Genomic DNA, 26,307 nt, shown 5'->3' with positions numbered 1-26,307 from the left:
GGAGCAAGCAAAGCCAGGCAGGCAGCAGCCACTCCCACTAGAATATAGCCCTAGGAGGCTGCTTTCCATTCGCATGTGTTGTGCATTTCCCACCCAGACGCCTACGAAAGACAAGAGAAAGCCACCAAAGCCTTCTGGCCCAAAGAAAACAAGCTCGTGCTTGGGGCACGTAACCGCTTGCCACTGAAAACGTCACCAGATTTACACAGCAAGTTCAATTGATCGTCTTTCCAGATCACTTGCATCTCAATCCTTCAAGATTCATTTTAAGGCAGATTCAAAGCAGAGACATATTTCACTATCTGTTTCAACAAGTAATTTAAAATCCTCCTCTAAGGCCCTGCCTCTGTGTCTATAAAAGAGCTCCAGCTTCAGAATGCCTGTCTTTCTTTCACTTGAGAATAGGTTCCCCACAGCACTATTTATACAGCAACATGACTGTCACCTTTGGGGAAGGTGTCCTGTGGGACAATGGAGCAGTCTCTCTCTTCCTGGGGATCCATTATGTGCATATATAACAGAGCGTCCTCGCGCTCCACGGGCGCCAGCTCACACTGCTTCCCATTAAGCCTGCGTGGGAGGGCACTAGTTCACCTCTGCGCCAGCCGGCTAGGCCTTCGGGTTTGAAGGGGTGTCTCTTGACTGATCATTACCTGTGTGCTTTCCCTTTTTGTTCCGTTTCAGCTTCCTGAAAACTTAAGTCTGAAGTTGCCCAATTTTTGCTCCAACTCTCAGATGCTTTTCCTCAGTCGCTGCCGCCTGAACTCTGCCTAACCTTCACCAATATTCCACAAAGTCCTTAATGAGATTGTTTTATGTTGTCGTGCTAGAAAATTGAAAATGAAAGAGCTTTGATTTCTTAGTAGGGGAATCACATAGGGGAATCTGTGCACTCACTTTTATTCTTTATCTTCTAATTAGAGGATTGGACTTTGTAAAGCGGGAAGAATGAGGAGACTAGAGACGATCACAAAGGCATTATTTCAGCTCTCACTTTCTTCCCGCTTTCACTTTTATTCCCACTTTACCATGATTTTAATTTAAAATTAAGAAACCTGAAATGGTCTTTGCTAATAGAGAAATAAAAAGACTCATGTTCTTCAGAGAATAATTTTGAAGAATTGGAAAGTGTGAAAGAAGATATTCCCACCCCAAATGGCTGGTGACTTCCAGCCCTGTAGCCCACCGCCTCCTCCGCAGGGATTTCACTGTGGCCCACCCAGTGACCTGGGGCCTGCACTGGCCCCAGTCCCAGTTTGTGCTCCTCCCACCATGTCCAGCAACACCTATGAGCCTGCAGTGAGAGCCTTCCAGAAGCCGGGCATTTCCTCTGCTTCCAATGGCTCCCATCCCTTCCAGCCCTGTGTCCTCCCCGCCTTATGCAAATACCCACTTCCTGCAGGACTGGCTTTTCCTCACTTTGCATAAAGATGCCCTCACCTTAGGACGTCCCATATTTTTCTGAACTTTTCAATCGTATTTATTCCACCTATTTAACAAAGAATCAAGTGCCACCTTGGAAATCGCTCCATATGCCTAGATTTTGTCCTCTCGACTTCCCAGGGTGAAACTATCCAAACCCTCACACACACGCTTAACACGCAGGTCTGTATGTACAGATGTACAGATGTAGGGAGAGATAAATGAGAAGAGGGGAGAGAGAGAGAGAGACTGCATCCCTTCTAGCATCATGCCCAAATGGAGCTGTTGGGCACATCGGGGGCTGTGCGGAGGAGAGCCAAACATTCGTAGAGCGCTTGTATCATTTGCTCAGCACCATCAGGCCTTTAAATAACGTTATCTCTATTTTCTCAAGAAATAATTATCAGACTGGCAAAAATCCAGACATTTGACAACACTTTTTGTTAGTGAGTCTGTGGGGAAACTGATAATTTCTTGCATTGCTGGTGTAAGTCAATTCGGCAACATGCGGCAAAATTACATCTAACCTTTGACCCAGCAATCCCTCTTCTGGGAATTTAACCTACAGATATTCTTGCAAGTTCGTGAAGTGACATATGTTCAAGTTTATTTACTGTGCTTTTATTTGCATGATATTAAAAAAACTTTAAAAAGTTCATCAATTTAGGCTTTGTGAAATAAATTATGATACAACTCTACAATCAGATTCCAAGCAACTAGAAAAAGTGATGAAACTCTTTTCTGATATGGAAAGATAAGTTCTAAGATAGATTGCTATGTGAAAAAAGCAAAATGTAAACCAGTGCATGTGATTACATTTGCATTCGCTTGTATTCCTATGAAGAAATCAAAGTAGAAGATCCAAGTTACCTGTTATAGGCTTGGAGGCAGGACGAAGCAGAATAAAGACAGGGATGGAAATACAGGTTCTCACTGCATATCTTTTTATATGCATTGATTTGCAACCCAGGTGAACATATTATCTATTCAAACTTTGATTTTAAAAAATTCAAACATTGTTTGTTAATATACTTTAAAATAGATTCTTAAAATCTGTGGAGAGAATTGTAGTCCAGACAAGATGGTATAGACTCATTTTCCCCTGATATTCTCTATGAATTACAACTATAAGCCTGGAAAATAATGCAAGAGACAACCAAGGAGAACTCTGAAATGTGGAAAGAGGAAGGCAACATGGTTTGGGGGCTCAGGACTGAAGAGATAACATGGCAGCAGTGCCTCTACACTCCCCACCTGACTCAAGAATGTTACTCAAGCCTGGAAATTTCTTGACCCTTATGTAGCAACAGCCTGGGAGCATCATCCCTCCCTGCCCCACACACTAGATGGAAAGGGAGCACCTCTGAACACAGTTGAACCTGGCAGCACCGACAAGGGAATCCACTGGGAGCCGCACTACCAGTAAGTAGTCAGGGACGGGATCTCCACTGGCCCTGGCCGTCCTCTCCATCTCCAAGAGTTGCTGGGGAAACCAGAAACCACTTGCAGGACAGATCCTGCCACGAAAGCAGGCAGCTGGTGCAGGAGCCTGAGTATCGGCTGCTCTGTCCAGAAACACAAACTGTGGTACATGCCCTGAATACAACTGAGGACAAAAAAAAGGCAACAACTTGGATGAATCTTCAGGGGATTAGCAGAACAAAAAAGCCAATTCCACCCCTACCTTCCTTCCCCATCACAAGTTCTTACCTGCCACTAGCCTTATCTAAATGAGGATTTTTAGGAGAAATCTCATCTTCGAATGAAGATTAAAATATTGATGCTTATCTGAAACTAGGCCTTTTGTTTGCAATGAGATTATGTTTTGTGAAATAAAGAAATCTTGAGAAGATGTATCACCCAAGAGTGAGAATAATAACCTTGAGTCTTGCCCAAAATTGTATCCAAAGACGGGATGAAATTATTCCCACTAAATAAAATTCAAAGAAAGAGTAGGAGACAAATAAGGACTTGTGCTTTGATTGCATAAGATATCACGTGTTTAGCATCTTAGTCAACGCAAGGGAATATGATGACCAATGTTATCATTAAGGTGCTACACAAACCTCAGTGACATCAGTTGTACACAGGAGAGTTGTACTAAGGCAGAAGTATAACTAATCGTGGTTTAAAAAATACGAGTATAGGTGCCAAGTTGATCAGTGGAGTGGACTGGACTGTGATGATCAGTGTCACGTGTCAACCAGGCTAGACTATAGTGCCCAGTTATTCAATCAAACACTAATCCAGGTGTTGCTGTGAAGATATTTTGTGTATGTGATTAAATTCCATAATCAGTTGACTTAAGTAAGGGAGATTATCCTAGAAAACCTGGGTAAACCTGCTTCAATCAGTTGGAAAGCCTGACGGGCAGAGTGAAGCCTTCCCTGAAGAAGAACGTAGCGCCTGTGTGGATGGCAGCTGACCCTCGTGCCCCAGGCTTCCGGTCTGCCCTTCTTAACTGCTTGCCCTTTGAACTTAGTACTTGTCTAGCCAGCTCCCACAGTCACATGGGGCAATTTCCTGCACTAAAGCCCTTATCGTATTTTCCTACGGCTTCTGTTTCTCTGCTTCAACTCGGACTGATGCCAATTTTGTCTATCATCATTATTCCTCTCCATTAATAAGATCCCCCAATCTATTAAGTCGGTCTCTTTACCCCAACTTTATCCAAGTTCATGTCACTCGGATTCCTGGCCCTTCCTCACTGCCTGGCTGTGCAGATCCCACCCACGCTAAAGGGTGTGACTCAAATCCAGCATTACCCAGCATTTCCTCCTTTGTGTCTCATCTCCTTTCGGTGTGGTCCTATATTTTGACCATTTTCTGTATTCAATTTAGCCTTTGACCAGGTACAATCTCATAGTATTTTCTTAGCATATAATACAGCTCCCTCCCCATTTCTCCCATATTCCTGCTGATTTTAAAGTCATTGGGAACAAGAATCAGATCTCCAGTTGCCCAAGTGTCACCCACCATGCTTGGTTCCATGTTGGACCCAGAGCAGATACTTATTTACACACGTCTGATATCAACGTATATCCATGGATGAGTGACTCAAAAAGAGGAGAGATTTACAAGAAATGGTGCTGAATGAAACTAAACATCTCAGTGAAATCCTAACGTAACAGCAGCCAAAATAAAGTGTGAAATCAGCTATGTGCACAGATTTGGGGATGGATTAGAATTATAAGTGTGCCGCATGCCAATTAATAGAAGTAAAAACAATTTCTTGTTCTGATTATTATTTTCTGAGTGTTTTCCGAATCTAGTTACTTCAGGAACAACGGAGGCCATCAATGTTATATTTCATCTCAGGTGACTGAGGTGTGACAGTGGTGGAAATAAAAAAAAATGAAGGTGAGTCCTGTTCGTTAGGGGACTCCTCAAAACTTGGTAATGGGAGCTTAAATGGCAGATTCTCTGTAGTAGGACCATTGAGGACCCAAATAAAACCAGCTAGAGAATGTTAGAAGATGTATTTTACCCCCTAAAAGGAAAAAATCTTCTAGCTACCAGAGAAGCACAGTGCTAGCAGGAGGTATTGATCAACCTGTTTCCAGAGCATCAACTTGAGAAAGGATGCAAGAAAACACACACTTGTTCAAAGTTCCCTTCCAAACATAGAAGTTGGCACTTGTTACTAGTCCAAAAGCTATCCACAGATGACCAGAAAATGCAGAGTGTAGAGGGATGATGAAGCAAAGTAGGTCAACTTACTAGAGCACCTCCTATCTAGGCACTACTTCCAGTGCTCTCAGTGTGATCTCTCGTTAAATCATCAAAAAATCCTGAGACATAGACATCACTATCCCCATATTTAGAGATGAGAGCACCAAGGCTCAGAGAAGTTGAGTAATTTCCCCCCAAGTCACCCCTTAGTGATTGCTAGAGCCTGGGCTTGAACCTAAAGCAGCCTAATGTTCAGAAACAACTCTTTGTTCATGCTGCATCTCCATAAAAACAAAAGCCTAAACAGAACAGGTTTATTTTCTATATGTTTTGATTATCCTTTAGTGATATCATTGGACTGAAGACTCTTGTTAAGTAGAAGCCAGAGTGAGGAGGGCCTTCTCTGACGGCCCGTGAGCTCCAGGCTTTCTCATCTGCATATGTCACCTAACAGTTATTCCATCGAATGCCCATTTAGACAGCACGCAGTAATAAAACCAAATGTTAACAGACAGAAACACTCGCTCCCTCTTCCAGCCATCGTGACAGCAGATCAAGGAGACAGGAGCAAGGGGATGATTGCCAGGGTCTCCATCATCACATTAGCTGCCAGCAGGAATTCTGTGCGGCGGAAAACTGACTTTGACAACTCCTTTGCTGACAGACTAATAAACTCAGTTGCATGTCATATTATAACGACGATGGTTTTACTTCCTTTTTATGTTTTCTACATATATTTACTTATCCAAAAGTCCTATTTATGCTAGTATCTTAAAATTGCGTACTACAGCTATGCAACTGAAGGATGATTTACAAGCCAGTTTGAGAACTATTGGGGATGGGGTGTGGGGATCCTTAAGAAACTTGCTTTAAATAAACTTGCTTTAAATAAAAAGCAGGAGCCTCAGTCGTTTCCTCAAATTAAAAATGGGGAGTTCCTCTACATGATGGCTAAAGGGAAAGCCTGACAGAGGTGAGGTGTCATCTCACTAACTCTCTTTCACCTTCCTTCAATAGGGAGGGCCTGCAAGCACATTTCAAGGAAATGCCAATACGTTGAAAATTGGAGCTTTCTTCCCTCAACATTATTTTGCATGAGCAATGTCCCAGCCTGGTGCTGGGCATTAGGGACACACACAAGAAAAGCTGAAGTACCTGACCTCAAGGAGCTCAAACTAACGCCAGAGAAATATCAAAAGTCAATTATTGCAACCACACGTGCACCTGGAGGTGATACTTGAGTAGAGTGCTGAGTAGAATAGAGAATTGTCTGGAAGATAAGTCAGAAGGAACATTCTAGGAAGAAATAACTGCAAGGCCAAAAGATGGGAGTGGCATAAAGAACACGATGTGCTCAGGGAATGAATGGTCCATCAGAACTGCTATAACGTGCACACCTACGGGGCCACGGCTGGAAACAGTTTGCGACCTAACAGGACTTCAAATAATGAAGGCCCTCGATTACTGAGCTCTAATAGCAAGGTTTTTGTTTTCGTTTTTTTTTTTTAAATTAAGATTATGGACAGCAACCAAAAAATATGAAGCAGAGCAGTGATGTAATCAAAGTTGCTACAAAAACTAATTTTAAAATAACTCTGGAATTTCACTAATGACCACTGACCTTGTCTAGAGCATAAAATAGCTGAAGAATCTTGGAAGAAGCCACAATATTCAGGTTTTTGTCCTACTAGGGTATTGTCACTGAATGTCCTTGGGCTCTCGCTACTAAACTGCTCTGAATCTCGTGTCTTTCCTCTGTGCATTAGCGAAAAGAATACCCGCCTTGTCCCTCTGCAAGGTTGCAGTGGGAACAAAATGATGTAAATGCGTGAGAAGGAACCTATGAGGAAGGGTTATGATCATAGTTGTCAGAGAAATTTCACGCCCATTGATTCATGAATTTATCTCAATAGCACTAAAGGGCAGATTCCATTATTTTCCCTTGAGGATGGCACAAGTGAGGCTCAACTTGCTGAAATAACTTGCCATAGGTCACAGTGTTATTGTGTTACAGAATTTTAATGAATGAAGGAATATTTCCTGAATTTTGTCTCTGAATTACATAGTCAAAGTGTTTTTGCAAGACTCAGACTGAACACAATGGAACTTCCTCTATTTCATGACAATTTAGACAGTCAAGTCATAATGGTTTGAAATAAAACTGATAACCCGTATTGAACAGTCACAGCATCTCTTCATTTTCTCATTGCTTCCTACTCTTGGGACTCTTTGAGTTGACCCGTTCCAAATGGAGACCCCAGCAATTCGACCCGGCCGACTGCTTCAGGGGAAGCTGTAAGAGCTCTAAATACCTGGGACCCTTATAAAACACCACTCACATTTTAACTTGTTCTACTTTTAAAGCTTATTTGAGGTGATAATGTGAATGAACACTTAGTGGTTTCGATAGATAAGAGGTGGGCTGTTTGATTTGTGCAAATGTTATTCTGGGCTAGAATATTAGAAAATGGTTAATGTAAGAAATAGAAACTACGAAGTGTGATTCTAGCACGCCACAGTGAGTCAACATACCCGTCCCTAGTCCTGCCACTAAAGAAAATGGACATCATCTTTCTTAGCAAGCATGTATAATCCACATTGTATTTGTGAGAAATAATGGGCTACAAATATAGTGACTTGCCTAAGGTCACTTGTGGCAGAGACAATCTGACCCGCGCCTCCTGAGCCCCAGCCTGGGGTTCTATCGGTGACATTGTGCCTCTTGGTTCTTCCACCGATGGCAACACCTGTGCCAAAGCCTAATCTCTGTCTGTAATCTACAGTGGAGAAAGTGTTCCTACAGCCATATGATTTGGTAAATCATCTGATACCTCTTATGTGAAAAATATTCCTAAGCTTTAAGGAAAATAATTTCAAAATTTATAGTAGACACCATTTAACTCGGAAATACCAAATGTCATATACTGTGCCAGACGTGCTCTATCCCTCACCACTCATCCTCATAATAACCATATAAAGAAGTTACTATTATTCTAGAGATGAAGTAACTGAGGCCAAAAGAGTTAAATAATTTGTCTAATGCCGAAGATCTATCGATAACTCCGATCTGTTTGGATCCAAAGTGGAGGCCCAGATGAAACATACGTTTTCATATACTGAGCTTAATATGTAGGAATGTTACAGATTACTTCTTGCTCATGAGCCAGGCTAGGGCTTTGTATTTCTCTGGAAATTAGTCTTCTGTTGATTGAAATACATTAGAAATAAGTGATCATTTTTCTTATTTAATGTTCAAAGTAAATATCAGTAATTCTCCAAAGGAAAGCAACATCAACAATTAAATTATCTTCAGGTAATTATCTTCTCTCATGTTTTGGAATCTTTTGTTGCTTCTAGGACTTTGGAATAAAGCTAAAACTTGTGATTACATTTCTTGCACTTTGTCAACACAGTATAAGTATTTGAAGTTGGCTTTACCGTAGCTTTGATGAACAAAAAGATGGGGGAGGATGGAAGGAGACACATAAGAAAGAGGAAGGAGAGAACAAATAAAACAAAGTAACATGTTGAAGATGACTGTGGGAAAGTCTTAAATCACTGAGATGATTCAAAAGGAAGAAAATCAATCCAAGGTGAATATTCCTTTTGTTCCTCGCCCTCTCTGATAAGAAGGCTTTGCATCAGTTTTGCTTTTAAACCCTGCTCTGTTCCATAAGATATCTGAAAGTGCTCTTCTTTCCTCTTAGAGATGCTATAACGTGATGAGGAAGTGCTTTCAGGTTATCTAGAACTGAGTTCAAATCCCACATCCACCAGGGCTGTGACTTTCAGCATTTTGACCATAGAAGAACATTTACATTCATCGATAGTCTACGATGTGGTCTCAGTCGGAGCCGAGTATGCAGAGAGGAATGCGCAGAAAGTTTGGAAGGAAAACAGAACCAGCCCATTTTGATCTGGCGGAGTCAGTGCTACGTGAGAGGACGCTGAAGGGGCAGGAGGAGCACTGTCTAAGCGAGGTCCCAACGGGTGTCTGCAGGAGTTGACAGGTTCCCCGGGCAAGGAAAGCAGGAAGAAGTCTCTCTGGTCAAGAGATCCGCAAATGTGAAGACCCAGTTGTTTGAAGAACTGCCGTAGTCTCACAGGGTAGGAGCTGCGCAGGTGAGGTGGCCTCAGAAAGTGAGAGGACATGTGCGAAGCACCAAGTACAGTTCCGACACTTACCAAGGCTCAGTAAATGCCAATTATTCCCTTCCCCGTCGGTTGGTGCCTCGGGTGAACCCCAAACACCCTCCATGCTTACCCTTCTTATGGGTCCTTCCTTTGAATCTCACCTTGAAAAATACCCTCCTGAGGCTTCCCTGTCTCCTCCAATCTGGCCCTGTGTACAGGCCCAGTGACTCGTCTTGGAGGACGTGCACATTCCGTTCAGGCCGCTTGGATCTCTCCCTTCACGGAGTAGCATCCCCTCAGCGGCAGTCCTGTGCGTTCAACTGCACACGGCGTAACCTGGCGTTACCTGCTTATTCATGGACTCGAGGATGTTGGTCTTTTCTCCCGAAGGAGAATGAATCCCTCTCGATGTCAGGGAATGCTTTTGAATCACCCGTACCTTGCCGACACCTAAGACAGTCATCACCCACCAAGTTCTCTTGGAACAGCGAATGCCAATGTATTCTAATTCTGCCCCAGTCACAGGCTATCCATAGAAAAATGGTTTCCTTTTCCCTTTTTCTTTCCTTTACTGTGTTTTTCTTCAACTTCTTTTATAAATGTCCATCCAGGCATTCAACTACTATGATGGAAGAGTAATCTGGGGAATACTATGTACATTTCTGTGTATAGTCTATTCCTGAAACACTACCTTCTGCCTTCTAGGTTATACATTTTCTTTGTGTTTACTTTAATTTTTTTTCCCACGGGTCCTTCTTAATTATGGCTCATATGTACCTCTTCTTGAGTCCCTTAAAATGTTTTACTTTTCAGCTTCCACCCTTGGGACTATGCCGCCTGATTGATTTCACCTACTCAGAAAGCTTCAGCCACTATATACCCACTGGTTCTGATCTTCCCCTTGGACTTCACTCTAGAATATTCTGGCTAATTCTGCCCAGTCGGCACCTTTCCAGGCAAACACTGTGCCCCACACTGAACGGTGACAGCATCTGCTAAATCTCCTTCCCTTCCTGCATGTCCTCTATCTATTCAGACAGTAGCTCACATGCAACAGGGACTTTGCATTAACCAGGTATCATGCCACATACTTTACAGACATCGTGTTCCACAATCCTTGCAATATTTCCATGGCCTTATTGCTATCATTAGCCCCATATCACAGATGAGGAAGTTAAAGCACATAGAGTTCACACAGCTTGCCTGAGGTCACACATCCTGTAAGCTGCAGGGCTGGATTTGATACTACCTGTCACACTGAGCCAGACCTCAGCACTTAGCTACTACATTCTTCATCCATGAAGTCTTCCAAGCTAACAGGCTAAAAGTCATCCTTCTCTCTACTATGTTCAATTTGTCTTGAAGACCCCTTGATCCAATTTTAGATATGTCTTTCACACCGGGTCCTGCTTTCTAGACTGTTCTGACTGTCATTATTTGCTGCCCACACAATTGCAAACAGCATCCAGTATCTCTCCCTTGCAGCCACATCTTCCAACTTCAGTACTTACTCCACGGTACCAGCACAATTATATTTCCAAAGAGAAACCGACAAACAAAGCAAACAACAAAACAAATATTAGCCGCTCAATCCTCAACATGAAAATGAAACCAACAAACGGTGGCTGGCTGCTAGTTGCCCAGCGGAAAAGCAAGCTCCTTCTCAATTTATCACCTGCCTTCTACTCTGGCTGCATTTCCCGCACCTCCATCTTCCCGCCTTTCATCTTAGAGTCCAGCTGCACCAGCTGTCTCGCAGCCTCTCTGCGCTGCATGACGTGTCACGTCCCTCTGCCTTTGCACATGCTGCTCACTCTTCCCGGAAGGCCGTTCTCCTGGCACTTCTTGCCTGCCCTTCAAGTCTGCTCACAGGTCAGTTATTCTGAAAGCTTTCTCACCTTCTTGAGAAAGTGGCAGCGCTCTTGCCCCAGTAACGCAGTGTTACTGTGTGCATGTACCTCATAAACTCATTTATCTATTTGTTCGCACATCGGAGAGTGGATATCTACTATGTTCCAGGGAGTAGACCAGGGCGAGAGACACAGGAAAGATTCAGACATCATCCTGTCCTTACCGACTTCCCATCTAAGGGCATGCTGATTTATTTCATTTCTGCTTAATTTTCTGTCTCGTCATTTCCATAATAGGCACTATATGTTACCAGTGGCTTGCATGTGGTCAGTACAAATGTAAGTATGACAGAGCTCCTTCTCTAGAGAAGTTGATAGTCTCAGTAGGGGAGTCAACAGGAATAAAAATAATGATGACACAAAAGGCTGTGGTTGGTGTCATAACAAAAAGCAGGGTGTGGATTTAACAATCCGTATTTCTTCTTCTTCCTCTTCTTCTTCATGTGTCAGTTGCAGCTGAGAACAATCTGCTGATGGCACTGAGGGTTAATAAAGGAGATGGATTTTTTTAGATCCTGATAAGAAACTCATAGAATAATATTAGGATAAGGAAGAGATATGACCAATATTTTAAAATAAATCTTGTCATTACTGGAATCCTTTACCCTCTCCAAAATTTATTTCAGTAGCCCAGATGCTGTGCAGTCAGAGGACCATTTACCTACTGTTAAACCAAGTGCTACCCCTCTGTGATGACTACTGTTGAGTCTGATAGCCAGACAACTTGATATGCTTCCAATCAATACCTGGCTATTGACTGCCCAATGGAAGAAGCACTATATCAGGCTTGGGAGAGGGAGAAAGCTGACATCCTCTAGCAAAGCTGAAAAATGAGCTAAAGCGCATTGTTAGGATGTCAGAGAAGCTACACTATGAAAAGGGATTAGCAGAGGCTGAGAAATGGTGAAGGGACCTAGAGCAGGGCCCACGTGAATGTTGTCAGATGAGGACATCAAGAAGATCAAGGACAGCCCCACACAAGAGAAGTATATAGAGGATGACAAGTAAGTGCTTGAATCACTTATTGAATCTGTGCAATGTGAGAATAATCATTACATTCATAGTTACTGATACCAGATGTGCTTTCAAAAGGTACTTGTTGAGTGATAAAAGAGAATTCTGTGGAAGTAATCTTATTCCTATTATACAAGTCATCTAAAAAAACCCACTTTAAAAAAAAAATCTGGAGCTCACCATGAGGGTCAATGGTAATATCCATCTTAATATGCAACTGGTACCAAAAAAAGATGTGCCAAATAATAGTTTTGTACGCTACAGTAAACAACTGTTGCAGAGAAGGCAAAACAAGATCTCAGAAAATGGCGATCAGGGTATAAACCATACTAAGAGTTTAGGAAGGCAAGTTGGAAATATGAATCAAGGCCCTTAAAACTACTCAAAATCTTTGGCTCAATAATACCATTTCTGAGGCTAGTTCCAGCAGGTAATTGAACTTGTGAGGTTAGAATTACTTAAGCACAAAGATGCTCAACATCGTGTTAATTACAATAATAAATATTTGGAAATAACACAGGACCCCACCCCCACCGATAATATTAAAATGGTTGAGTATAGAAACGAAAATGTCACTGGACTATTTATTATGTAGTTACTAAAGTGATATTTTTAGATGTTGCAATGGCATGTGGAAAGCTTTGGGAAGTGCACTTTGATTTTTTCTAGAGGAAAGTGCTTTACAGGAATCCCGCCTGGGTTTCAGGAGTGAACGGCGAGCGTTGTTCATGTTCTCCTTACTGAAGCCAAACGCTTGTAATGCCCCACAACATAGCTTACATATTCTACCACCGTGCCTTGGCCCTTGGCAATCCCCGTTTTCAGTGGGCTTCACTTTTCCTTTTATCTATTCCAATTTTCACTGTCCTCCAAGTCCTAAGTCATTCTACTTCCTTCCACAATGCTTTCCTGATGATTCTAGAACACAGAAACTTTCCACCTTTCAGTCTTATAGAACTGCATTCTCCATTGTGATCTCACACTTTCCTACTGTCTCAAGCAATATGAAGGTTGTCATGAATGTCCCATCACCAAGTTTATATACAGAAGTTTGCCAATGTCTTACATGTTTGAGAGAAGAAATAAGATGTAGGGATTAAAACTCTGTTATCTGAAGCCATATTCCCTTGGCTACAGTCCAGCCTCCACATTTACTAGCTGTACAGCCTTGTGGAAGCTATGTAACTTCTCTAGGCCTCAATGACCTCATCTGTAATATGGGGATAAAAATATATTCATTTCACTCTATCATTTTGTTGTTATGTAGATTTATATCTATCTATCTATGCACTAATCTCCCATAATCAAAACCTCTTCCTTTAAATCTTAATTTGTATTCCTAATAAGGTGGACATGGTATACCCTGAGCAAGACATACCCTGACTACTTAGCAGTTTGGCTTCAGTTATGAAAACTTCTAAACTTGTACACTGTATACAACTGACTCTGGTGGTCTGAGGGCACTGAATATTGCTTGGGTTGGCAGGGCTCAATCTGGCCTGCAAGCATTGTTTACCTCTGTTGAATAGGATACAACCTCAAGGAGAAATTTCCTAACCACATACAACATAGAATAGTGTCCAATGGCACTTTCTTGGGGAAGGGATGGCCCAAGTTTTCTCGTCATATAGGGAAGCTGTCACAGATTGGATAGGAATTGCCCACGCACTCATCACCTCCTTCTTAAAGAGCTGATTTTGAAAAATGTGTGTTTGAAAAGTGACCTAACTTACATACCCAGGTTCGTATGTATCTTCAGCTAAGGATAGAAAATTGAGATGGAATGAAAATATCTCTACTTTCAATGGCAGCCTGCTTTGTCTAAAGACTGGGAGGTTCCATGTTGTTGTTCCTTAGAGAGTCCAGTGAGAGTCCCTCACCCAGCCTCCTCGCTTATCCACAAAGGCTGGACAAAAGGAAGTTAATCCCCATCTGCCCTAAGTCAGTCCTATTGGTTCACATTTACTGAATAAAAAGTACCAATATAAAAACAAAAACAAAATGCTTATGCTCAAAGAGCTTGAAAAAACTAAGGGAGTACTCAAGAAATGATTGCTTTTACATATTATAGCTATTTTCTCAATCTCAAGAACTTGAATTTATTGTCCCGATCGTGGACCATTGCTTCAGTAAAACGTGTCTCAACACGCCAAGGATTCTGTCATTTCCACAGAGCAGGACTGGAGGCTTGTTTGTTTTTGTTTCTACCTGAGGGCATCCTGCGTGCCTTCTGCATTTCAGCGGCTCTCACCTCTGCCGTCCCTGTGTGGGGCACATGCGTGTTGAGGGCTTGAAAGCATCCATTGATTCTGTCAATTTAAAAGTGACTCAAAACAATAGTCCTCACCCAACCGAAGGACGAGGAAATTAATTAGAAGAGGACACATTTTTGAATCGCATGGGCATCCAAGGTGTGCTTGCCGAACGTCACAGATATCCAAGTGCCTTTGATTTGTCCTGGCAGGGTGTCCAGAAGGGAAGACAAGGTTTCCCAAAGTTGCAGCCCACAGTGAGCAATTGCACAGAAAGGGGAATGGGAAGGTGTTAAAAAATGATATTTTTAAGGCTTTGTACGTTGAGTATCTTGCTCATCAGCCTTGACAGTGTTCCTTTAAAAATCAGCACTTCACCTCCATTGATTTTCAACTTCACACTTTTTTCAAAAAAGCAAGAAATTTTCTATTTTTAGCCTGATAGATGGAGTAAATTAAAGGAGAGCAGCATCCATAGAAATGAACTCCTCAAAAAATTGTTACATTACTTTTGGAGAAAATGAACAGAATAAGGGAATGTCATACTGTGATTTGGCTGAAATTTGGTTTGCTTTGACTTCAATCTTCTTCAGGGTTCTGCCCTCCTGCTATTAAGTGCATGGCCATTCCAGCTTCCTCTGAGCGCTTACAGGAGCTCTGCCCTGACACTCTGGGCAGTCCTGTGTGTGTCCTGCAGTATTTCTGCACAGGTACATGCTGTTCTTGGCTATTTGAGGCTCATATTTCTAAAACCAGATGTAAAACCTATAGATTGACATTTATTGGGAATTTTAGGTAAATCATGTAATTTTAGCCTTAGATGAGCCCACAAGAATTCATTCTCCTTGATAGGATTTGTGGGGAAAAAAAGGAGCTTTGAAGTGATAAAATTATGTACTCACTAAGTATAAGAGCTAGATAAAATTTAAATTTAATCTCTCTCATTCCACTGTTCTCTTCACTATTCCAAATTTTTAAATAGAAAAATTTAAATAAGATATTTTATTACAAAAGCAAACAATGTTTTTCATTTCCCCAGGCAATTAACAGAAAGAACAACATCATTCCCTGATGGCCAGTGGCCTGTTTCTTCTCTGATTTGATGAGACTCCTCCATGGACATCACTGGCGAATGCTATGTTCCAAGGCATAGAAGAGGACACAGAATGGCTGAGAGGTTTCAAGGGGGAGAGTGTCAACATTGCTCATCCTTGATCAGTCTGATTCCAGCCCGGCTGGCACCTAGCACGTCTCCTTTGCATCCCTGAGTGCCAGCCCCGCAACAGCAGACATGCAAGAAAAACCCGTGAGATCCTTCCCCGAGTGACGGTTCTCACTGAGTACTCAGAATAGCTCCGGGCCTTGGCTTGCTCTTCCATCTTTCTAAAAGATCCTTCTCCCACCCCTCTACCTTCTAAGCCAATTTCAGATTTCTCATTTTCCATGATATCTCCTACAACTACAGCCCGAACTTTCAGATATGCCTTTTTCAAAAACACTTTTAGTGCATTTCACCCAACTAGGAATTGCCTAAATGGTGGCTCTTCTCTGTTTTGTCTTGTGTTTTTGTTTGGTGGTCCCAATAAGACGATAAAGTTATAGGAATCTTGGCTCATATTCTTCACTTATTTTTGTTCTTTATTCCTCATTGTTGGTATAGCCTAGCCTCCCTCACTCTGACCCTTCTCCCCCCACCCCCTCACCTCAGCATCCCCAAACCCTGGGCAACTACTTGCAGATTCAGACTTTCTGCAGAAGATCATAACGTTTTATGCCTCCATTCGTTTCTTCCCTTCTAAGTATCCTTTTCTTCCTCGCCCCCCCACCACCATATTCCTACTACAAGATCAGCTCAGACTTTCTATGTGGAATCTCTGTAACACCAAAATTGATGGATAGTCATCAGCACTTATCACCAACATCTTGGTTCTGTTGTCTCACTTTCCGCAGTGAAATCACATTGTATTCCCTGTTGAAGTTGGGTGTGTCCATGGGACTTTATTTGGCCAAGGGAATGTGGGAGCATAAGTAATGTTTGCTACTTCTAGGTAGAAGCTTTTAAAAGCTAGCATATGCTAGCTTCCTTCCCTATGTTTCCCTCTCCCTACCATAGTTCCATTCCAGATGATGGAACCTCTGTTACCATCCAAGGACGAAGACAATTTGGAAGAAGGGCCCCTACTAACGTGTGATGAGCATGTAACATGGATATGGCATGGCCACTTGTTCCTTAGAGCACTGAGATGTTGTTTATTACAGCAGCATGACTTAGCCCGTCAAGACAACACAATTGAATTAATAACTCCCCTCATGTTACCTCTACCTCAACACGTATTCAACTATATTGTCATTCCCTCATTTCCTGTTTACCTTGCTTGCTGGTAGATCAGGAGCACCATGAGCACATGGCTTATATCCACGCATCCCCTGTGCCCACCACAGTGTTTGGCATATAGTATTCTCACAAAAACACATGTCGAATAAATGAATAAAAGTGCCCACCCCCTGCCAAATACATCCTGACATTAACAGTGGTATTTCTGAAGTTCTGCCCACTCCTCTGTGCGCAAACTGTAAAATCTACTCACGGTTATGGCAGGTGGCACCAGTGTAACTTATGTCACTGCAGTTACAATAGAAAGTATTCCAGGACTGGGAGCAGCTTCCTCCGTGTTCACAGTAGTTTGGCAAACACCTAATGGGAGAAAACACAAAAGCAAACAAAGTAAACCAAATCAGTTGACATAAAGGGGAAAACAAAAATGTCTGGTAGCCAACTGCATGAATTAATAATGGAAATTGATTTGCTGTACTTGTATACCTATGTCAGACTTAAATGGCATCAAAATAATACTAATATTATGGTTTTACCGCAAGAATCGGCTCTACCTTGCTTTAGTGGGCAATGAAAGTCTCAGAGAGGATTTAGGTATTTAAGTGAAGGATATTAATATTGGGGCAAATTTGTGTTGACTTAAAGTCAATTTGAAATGTTCAGAATCCGTGAGGTTTTTCATTTACTATAGAAAAAAATTTATAAACATAATAATTTTGCATTTTTGAATGGTTTTGCATTTAAAGGGGTAGATAATTGAGGTCACTGGCCTCATGCTTCTCTTTTAGGACATGGCTGGGTATCTATTTTAAACTACACGGGGGCAACATGAAATCTGTAAAAGTGATACCCATTCATCTAACATGCAAACAAATTCTATCATTTTTAAAAGTACCAAATGCCATTCTTACAATAAGGCTGTCTTGACTTATGGTCAAAACAATACGGCTACTCTAAAAAATATTTTCACCATTCGTATTAAAAATTCTCCAAAACATTCATATAATTTGAATCAATAATCACACTTAGATGACTCTATCTTAAGGAGAATGTTTAAAATATAAAAACTACATATGGTAATGAGTGCTATTCACAACGACAACATTCACAATGGTAAATCAATGTAAGCGTCCAACATTAGAAAATTAGGAAACACGGAGTACACAAAATTAACAGGGCATCATAAAACTACAACAAACGATGTGGACAAAAAAAGATTTTAATAGACTGGGATTAGATTAAGGGAAAATTTAAGATACGAAGCATCAACATAACAAAATAAAACACACATTTTATAAATTTCAGAAATGGTGGGAAGGAAAAATATCAAGAGTTACTTGGGCCAAGGGAGGAAGGCAATGCTCACGCCTTCTGGACAGAATCATGGGCTTTAGGGGGCTGATATCTGAGTCCCAACCTCATTTACTGCATGGTGCCTGTGGGTCATGCTCTGTGCCTCTTACACTCCTGCCACTAAGAGATGGTGTGACAAGTTCTCCATAAATGTAGTGAATAAAATTAGGAGTAAATACTGGAATCCTTGAAAACAATCTTTATAGAGAGTCTGAGAGAGCAAAGAAAAAAAATTCAATGAACTTAAAAAGAGAGAGGGTGTGAGCCACGGAGTTACAGAAGTGGTATAATACAATAAATGGGTTCATTGCGGAGCCTCTGACAATCTGAGGCAGCAAAAGTAAGATGATTTACTCTAAACGTCCTATATAGGTGGGAAACCCTCCAGCAGTGATTGTTTCAAAGCCCAGAAACTAATATCCCTGCATATGTTCAGACATATTATTAGAAATTTTCTGCTCAGCACAGCAAACATACAATTGTGCTGACAGGGCTTATGCTTGGGAAAAGTTTGTTGATAACTTCATGGCTCCAACTATGGCTTAAAGAACAGAAAAAAATATCCAGTGATTTTGAATTTTGCGTTGGAACGTGTTTACAAAAAACAACCAAACAAATAAACAAACAAAAAATGTGTTCCACTCCCTTTCCAAATTCTACACTTTCTCTTGGTTCCTACCCGCTCTCCTGATCTCAGGAGAGACGAAAGGACACAGGCTGGTCACTCAGGTGATCTGCAGTCCCTGTCCCCCTCTGAGCTGTTGTTGTGGAGGGACTTCCACAAACTTGGAGCATCGGTGTCCCCAACTACAAGGTCCGAGTAAGGAGCTCTCTTCTGGGCTTGCCCTGAAGGAAGCCTGGGGAGCTAGAGCTACCAAGTTCTTCTATGACCTCCCTACACCTGCTTTCACCCCATCCCACCTTACTTCACCCCAATACACACATGCACGCGTGTGCGCAAACATACTCTCTCTCTCTCTCTCTCTCTCTCACATATGGATTTCTGTCATTAGCAAATGATGGTATTAATGCTGCTCTCTACCCCCAAAAATGTACTGTTTTAAGAATGAAAACCTGAGCAAAGCGAAGTCAGTAGGTGCTTATCCTTTAGTTCTTTTGGTTTCAGCACCAAGAAAGTTCAGGGTAGCCTCTTTTTGGTGGCTGAAGCTGTAAGATAAAAAAACTTAGCCATTCTTTGGCTGTGTCTTCAGCCTTTAGAAGAAAGTTCTGTCTACAGTGCGATAGAAACAGAACAGCAACAACAACCCGCTGGCGCGCAGCATGCGGCGAGAGGACAGCGCCCTGAAAGACCTCTGTGGTCGGTTCTTGCTCTCAAGATTTGGTTGCAGCTCCAAACGTCTGGGCCGGCTGTTTTAACCTGCACTGGATTCTGTGAGATAACTGAAGACCTTTCCAGAAAAATCCTCCTTTCAATCAGGCGAGTTCGAGTTGGGATTCTCTTACTTTCAACTAACAGAATCTTAGCTTTCTGTAAAACAGCATCCTATAATTACCACCCCATCCCATTTTTCTTATATTCTACACTTTGAAATATCTGTAAAACTCAAGATTACCAAATCCAGTCAGGCACGTAAAGGGAGGGGCTTGGGGGAAAGCAATAAAAAATATCTGGGCGGTTTGAACACATCTTTAATAAGCCTCACGTGGACCTCGTTTTGCAGTGTTAATAGACTCAATTTAGCAAAGAAAAAGTAGACCAGAAATGTATTCGTCTATGGTCATTCAAAAAAACAATGATGTATTTCTGGAAGGGAAAAAAGAGTCCTTGGGTAAGGGGAAATCTAATATTCTCAGAATGAGAAAAAAAATGAATGAGCACTTGTTGGGCTGCCTTCGAGCTTGGTTCATTTTGGTTCAATGCACACTGTGATTAGAAAAACTCATCTGTAAAGTAGATGCTTGAAATAAAAGATGCATAAGCCCAGTTTGCTTATTTAAAAAGGGCAGTTTTACGAGTATAATTTCCATATTCTTTAATCAGTTCATTTTAACTGGTGTTTTGTTTCTTTTTCTCTCCACTTGGCATAAACACAGCACTGAAGACATGAACCCAGAAAAAGCACAGCACAGAGCTACTGTAGCGAAAAGAGTGCTTTACGTGCGAGGCACTCACTCTCTTAGATGTAAGGCTCTTAATTCAAATTGCTAGGAGATGATCACTCTGAACATTACCTTCTAAAATCCTAATGATATTGCCTGTACAACTGGATCTGGATGGACGTGGCTGTCTTTGCTGCACGATGTTTAACAAAACGGCTTTCAGCATGGACACAATAACTTGCCTCGTACTTTTAAAAGCTCAGGTAAGCCAGTACAGAGATGCACCCAGTAAAGACGAAGACAGTGTGGCGGACACACTAGAAGCTGTTTGCCTCTGTATAGAAGCAGAATGTGCATAGTTTTAAGGGAGATGAAAAAGACAGTTGAAAGAAAGGCAGAGAACAGTTAGAAATGAAAGGAGAGAAAAAAAATCACAGGTCACAAGTCATTATCACACGAGAATTTATAATTTTCTCCCAAATCAAAATGTCTTCCAAAGCAGAAGCATCAGTGATGGGTTGGGCTGGGACAATCCAGGTAACAGCTAAGGTGGGAAGGTTCGCCTGGAGTGGCGAAGGGATTCTTAGCGGTAGAGCTCAGCCTCCACAGGCATATGGTTCAGGCCCCATTGCTGTTGTTTTGTGATCTATTTGCTTGTTCACAGGAGATGAGAAGGAATAAAATATTTCTCTTTAAAGGCTGAGGCATAGCAATGGAGACAGTTAAAGAAACAGGATCCATACCTCTCACCTCTCACAAAAATCAATGCACAATGGATAACAGATTTACACCTAAGGCATGAAACCATACCAATTGTAGAAGAAAATGTTGGAAAACCTCTCATAGACATCAGCCTAGGCAAACAATTTATGAAGAAGACCCCAAAAACAACCACAGCAACAATAACAATAAATAAATGGGACCTGATCAAATTAAAAAGCTTCTGCAAAGTGAAGGACACTATCATTAGAGTGAATAGACAACCTACAGAATGGGAGAAATTATTTGCATGCTACACATCCAATAAAGGGCTGATAACTAGAATCTACAAGGAACTTAGGCAAATCAGCAAGAAAAAAATCAAACAACCCCATTAAAAGGTGGGCAAAAGCCATGAACAGAAACTTTTCAAAAGAAGATAGACTAATGGCCAACAAACACATGAAAAAATGCTCAACAGCTCTAATCATCAAGGAAATGCAAATCAAAACCACAATGAGATATCACTAAACTCCAGTGAGAATGGCTTTTATCAAAAAGTCCCAAAACAACAAATGTTGGCATGGATATGGAGAGATAGGAACACTCATACATTGCTGGTAAGACTGCAAACTAGTGCAACCTCTAGGGAAAGTAATATGGAGATACCTCAAAGAACTATAACTAGAACTACCATTTGATCCAGCAATCCCACTATTGGGAATTTACCCAAAGGAAAAAAAGACATTCTATTAAAAAGACACCTGCACTTAAATGTTTATAGCAACAGAATTCACAATTGCAAAGATGTGGAAACAACCCAAGTGCCCATCAATACATGAGGGGATTAATAAAATGTGGTATATGTATACCACGGAGTACTACTTAGCCATAAAAAAAAATGATGAACTAACACCTCTCGTATTAACATGGATGGAGCTGGAGACCATTCTTCTAAGTGAAGTATCAAAAGAATGGAAAAGCAAGCACACATGTACTCATCATTAAATTGGAAGTAATCGGTCAACACTTATGTGCATATATGGAAATAACATTCATTGGAAATCAAGCAGATAGCAGGGAGGAGGGGGGAGGTAAATTCACTTCAAACGGGTACAATGCACACTATCTGGGGGATGGGCACAGTTATAACTTTGACTCAAACAATACAAAAGCAATTTACGTAACCAAAACATTTTTTACCCCCGTAATATTCTGAAAGAAAAAATAATAATTTAAAAACAAGTATACATGAAATTTGTATTAAGAGAGATCTTCTTCTGAGCCATAAAATAAAAGTTAATAAAATTCAAAAAAAAGAAACTGCTTCAAAGCAGGGAGAGGGTTTTATAGGATGATGGGAGATTGAGCCACTTTTTAGTCTAGAGGCAGAAATTTCTTAGAATTTAAACCAGAGTCCAATTTCTAGCACCCTGGTGCGCACACTTCCAGCAGGAAACGTTCTCTCTAGACTGGCATTAGGAAGAACAAAAGGACCCCTGAGTTTTCCTCCAGAAAGATCAGAGTCCTTATTTCCCTGTGACTTATCTTTAGCTGGGGCTGAGCTGAAGTTCCCAGCCGGGGCAGAGGGGCCTGGGAGGGTGCTAGGGAAGCCGTGGGAATCAAGATAGCTGGGGAAAATGCAGTCGGTTTGTTTTTAATTTGGAAAATTTCACAGAAGAGATAAAAATTTTTGGCTTCTCTAGACAAAAATCAGATTCCTGAGCAAAGGTCAGAGCAAATCTCACGACTACACCCCAGGGACCCCCAAGTTTGTATTTTGAGTTCAGTCCTCTCCAGATTCCAGGCTGCCTGCTGGACAGCTGCACTTGGGTGTCTAATAGATACTTGGAACTTTGTATACCCAAACCTGACTTTCTGATCTTCTGCCCCCACTCGGTCCACCCATATGCTTCACTATCACACGGGATGGCGACGCTGTCCTTGCCGATGTCCAGTCCCCGGAACTTGGAGATCTGTCCTTCTCTCGCATCCTGCATGCAAGCAGTGAGGGAGTCCTGCTGGCTGCTCCTTCATGAGCTGACCTGCGCCTGACCGCCGCTCACTCCCTCCCCTGACGCAGCTGCAGTCTGAGCCACGAGGGTCTCTTACTTGAGCAACTGCAATTATCAGCTCACTGGTCCCCCAGCTTCCATCCTTGACCCCTCAGTCAATTCCCAGCACTAGAGCAAGGGGCATCCTTTATAACCCTAGGGCAGGTCTCATTAAGGCCCTCGCTACTGACTCCCTATTGTATTCAGGGCAAAAGCAACATCCTTAAAATGACCTGCCAGTTTTTACTGCTCTGCACGCCCCTGAACTCTTCTGAACTCACTCCTGCTCCTTTCCCTTTTCTACATCTGCTTCAGCCGTGTTGAGCTCTTCACTGTCCCCAGAGCACGCCAGGGATGCTCCTTTGCCAGGGTCTTTGCAATGAAATCCCTTCTCCCCGGAATGCTCTTCCCAGATGCCCACATGGCCCGCGGCCACTCCTTAGCTCAAGTCTGTGCTCAACTGTCCCCTTCTCAAGGAGCCTGGCACCATTGTGCTATTTAAAGTTGCAACCTTTCCTCACTGCATACCTCCAGCCCCCTTTCCCTACCACTTTTGTTTGTCCTTATCCTTTACTGCCTTCGAACACATTGGATACTCTGCTTATGCATTACGCGTGTGACTCGTCACCTGCCTCCCTGAAAACGAATGTAAGCTCCATACGGGCATTGCCTGCTGTCTGTTTGGTTCACTAACGTGCCCACAGTAGTAAGCAGGACAGGCACGCGACAAACGTTGTTGATTGAGTGAATGAGTGGGTGGGTGAGTGGACAGACATTTCTGGGGTGCAGAGCCCGCTGAGACTGCCCTCTGCTAGCTAAGCCTCTTCAGTCAGGCCCTGCCCTGCTGACCTTCGACCTGTTTACAATGACCTGCCCCTGAGTAGCACAGCAAGAGCTGAGTGGGAAAGAGGAGACACAGGAGCCACACCTGCGCTGTGAGGAAACGGGAACACGCAGAGAGAGAGCCTTCTGTGCAGCCTTGGGGAGCAGCGATTGTGAGAGGGAGAGAAACTCAGATTCAGAGGATGCCGTGAATCCGAGGCTCTTGTCAGTCATTTAGGGATGCTAGTAAATGATACGATTCCTTTTAATTACTTACGACAATTGAGCTGTATTGTTGGGCCCTCACAGTTTCATCCCCTAAGCACTTAGAAAGATGATTGTCCTTAAACTGGATCAGAAGCAGAACCCTTTTGCATGATGCACCTTAGAGCTTCTTTTGGGAAATATCTAGCATTCCTGATGAAATCTGTGTGCAAATTTGATAGGTTTTAATGAGAAAAATAATTCTGCTGAAAAATTCAATCGACCCATCTGGCTCAGCTTGATTCTTGTTACCTGTAACCAGATATTCAAAAATGTAATAATCTTAAACCAGCATTATGACTATCCCAATAATATTTAACCAAAAGTAATTTTTTTCTGTCTAGTCTCCTACCAAGAGGCAATCTTGATCTCTGCTTTCGTGAAGGCTTATCTCTTGCCGAGGAGCTTGAAGAAAACGTTGACACGTGCTCACAATCACATCTGAGCTGTTGCTTTGACAGTTTTACTTTCCCTGTTTTATAGATGAAGAAAGCGAGACTAGATGAGGGTAAATAACTTGTCCAAGTATGAAGTGACAGAGTCAGGAAGGCGAGCCATGGCACCTGTCACTGAGGCACTGTGTATCCTCCTTCTACCAAATGCCAGATCATCTCCTTAGAAGGGAGCTCTAGGCATCCATCTGAGGGCATCGCTTCTGCCAGGGTGGGGCTGGGCGGCTTGTGTAGCTCGACTAGTGGCTCCAGACACTGTTATGTAAGTTGGAGCTGTGAGTTTAGACGTATTAAAGATATTTTTAGTAGGAAAAGAGATCTTAACAATATGACAAATGGATTAATTGGAAATATATAAAACTGAACTGGAGAATAAAATATATATTTATTATATAATTAGCATAATGATGTACAACTCATTCTGTAAATTCTCTGCAGTGAGAGTGGGAGGTTTCAATTCCATTTTCAATCCCTCTTCTCTGCTGCTTTGTGAACTCTTTAAAATAGGTTAACCAAGAAGATAGCCCCTGCCCCTGTCCCGCTTTTACATTTCAGATTTTTCAGATGACAGAGACTTTTTCCGTGTCTTAAGCCTATCTGAGTAAAAGTGGTTGCTTCATTGTTCTTAATGCTAATGTAAGAAAATCTGGGGCTCTGCCTGCTTTCTGTAGGATCTTATTATATCGTTGTAAGCCAGACAAAGCATTTAAGCTGTCCAGGATTTTATTGCATATTATTCAAAATAAACTTAAGGGTTGTATAATTATTCCCATACTTGCAGAAAGACGCAAGAGCCCATCAATGTCTATTAAGCACGTCCGTGTGATGAATAGATCCACCTTTGGTCTGTGAATCCAAGGATATGGGCTTCATGGCCAGCCGGCTGCGGATGTTACGGAGACCTTGACTGCGTATCGACTCACAGGGACCAGCATGCTCCGCCAGAGTCACCAACGAGGATTACACACAAATCTGCATCACTTAGCATGTTAAGTGTCTTCCTTAGGTATGCAATTTTTAAGCCCAGAAATTTCTGAATTCAGTTTCAAAAGTTTAAGATAATCAAAACCATAATATGAATGTTTGGGGGTAAAGGAAAAATAGGGTACTGAAAGAGAAAAATAGTTCTAAAGCTGGTTTCGGCCAGAAACTTCTGTGTGATGTAATTTTCATCATACTGGGAAGAAATTAGCATTCCTGACTTTAAAGAAAATACTTAAGCATATTTATGATGGATTTTAATAGGATTAAGACTCAATGATTGAATGATTACTATAGCCCAACTAAAGAAAAAAAAAAAGACTCCATATCACTTGACTGTCAATCTTGCAAAGAACCTTACTTAGAATCTTAATGTCTTGCATTAAGTCTTACAGTCTAATAATCATTAACTGGGTTATAATTTTTATAAAAAATTTAATGTTAAGTCTAACAAGAATTATCAAATTCTCCTTTCTTCCTATAAAAGTGCCCTGCCAAGATGAATCTTCGAATTGGACTGCTATAGGTCTTTTACCTTGTAGAAAGATTGTAATAAAACTTTGAGAATATTTTTAATAGCTCTTCTGATTTGCAATTTTTAAGGGAATTTGATCTTTTAGAGTGTGATCCTTGTAAACTTCAATTTAAAAATGTGTGAGGCAACCGATTTAGACTTTTAATTGAAATCTTCCTTAGCAGAACATCTAAGATAGAATTAAGGTCACTCAAGTTAAATTTTCATTCTCTGAATGTTTAAGTTTTATAAGTATTTGCCACATTCCATTTGTTTATGCAGTAAGCTGAAGTACCTACACAGCATTTGCAATTTAGTGACATGACACAGAGAGGGCAGTACACCAGAGAGGGCAGTAAACATCAGAA

At 41.7% G+C, this 26,307-nt stretch overlaps 1 protein-coding gene across 1 annotated transcript in view; it reads right to left on the bottom strand.

The window, feature by feature from the left end:
* CNTNAP5 (contactin associated protein-like 5) overlaps positions 1–26,307 on the bottom strand; it is an 819,231-nt gene that overhangs the window by 302,836 nt on the left and 490,088 nt on the right. The window contains exon 11 of the mRNA XM_012651908.1: positions 16,993–17,099. Coding sequence (XP_012507362.1) covers positions 16,993–17,099 — 107 coding nt within the window. The remainder of the gene's footprint in view (positions 1–16,992; positions 17,100–26,307) is intronic.

This window comes from Propithecus coquereli, unplaced genomic scaffold (genome assembly GCF_000956105.1).
Source record: "Propithecus coquereli isolate 6110/MARCELLA unplaced genomic scaffold, Pcoq_1.0 Scaffold375, whole genome shotgun sequence".
NCBI classification, from domain to species: Eukaryota; Metazoa; Chordata; class Mammalia; order Primates; family Indriidae; genus Propithecus; species Propithecus coquereli.
This window is presented reverse-complemented; position numbering and strand designations above follow the sequence as displayed.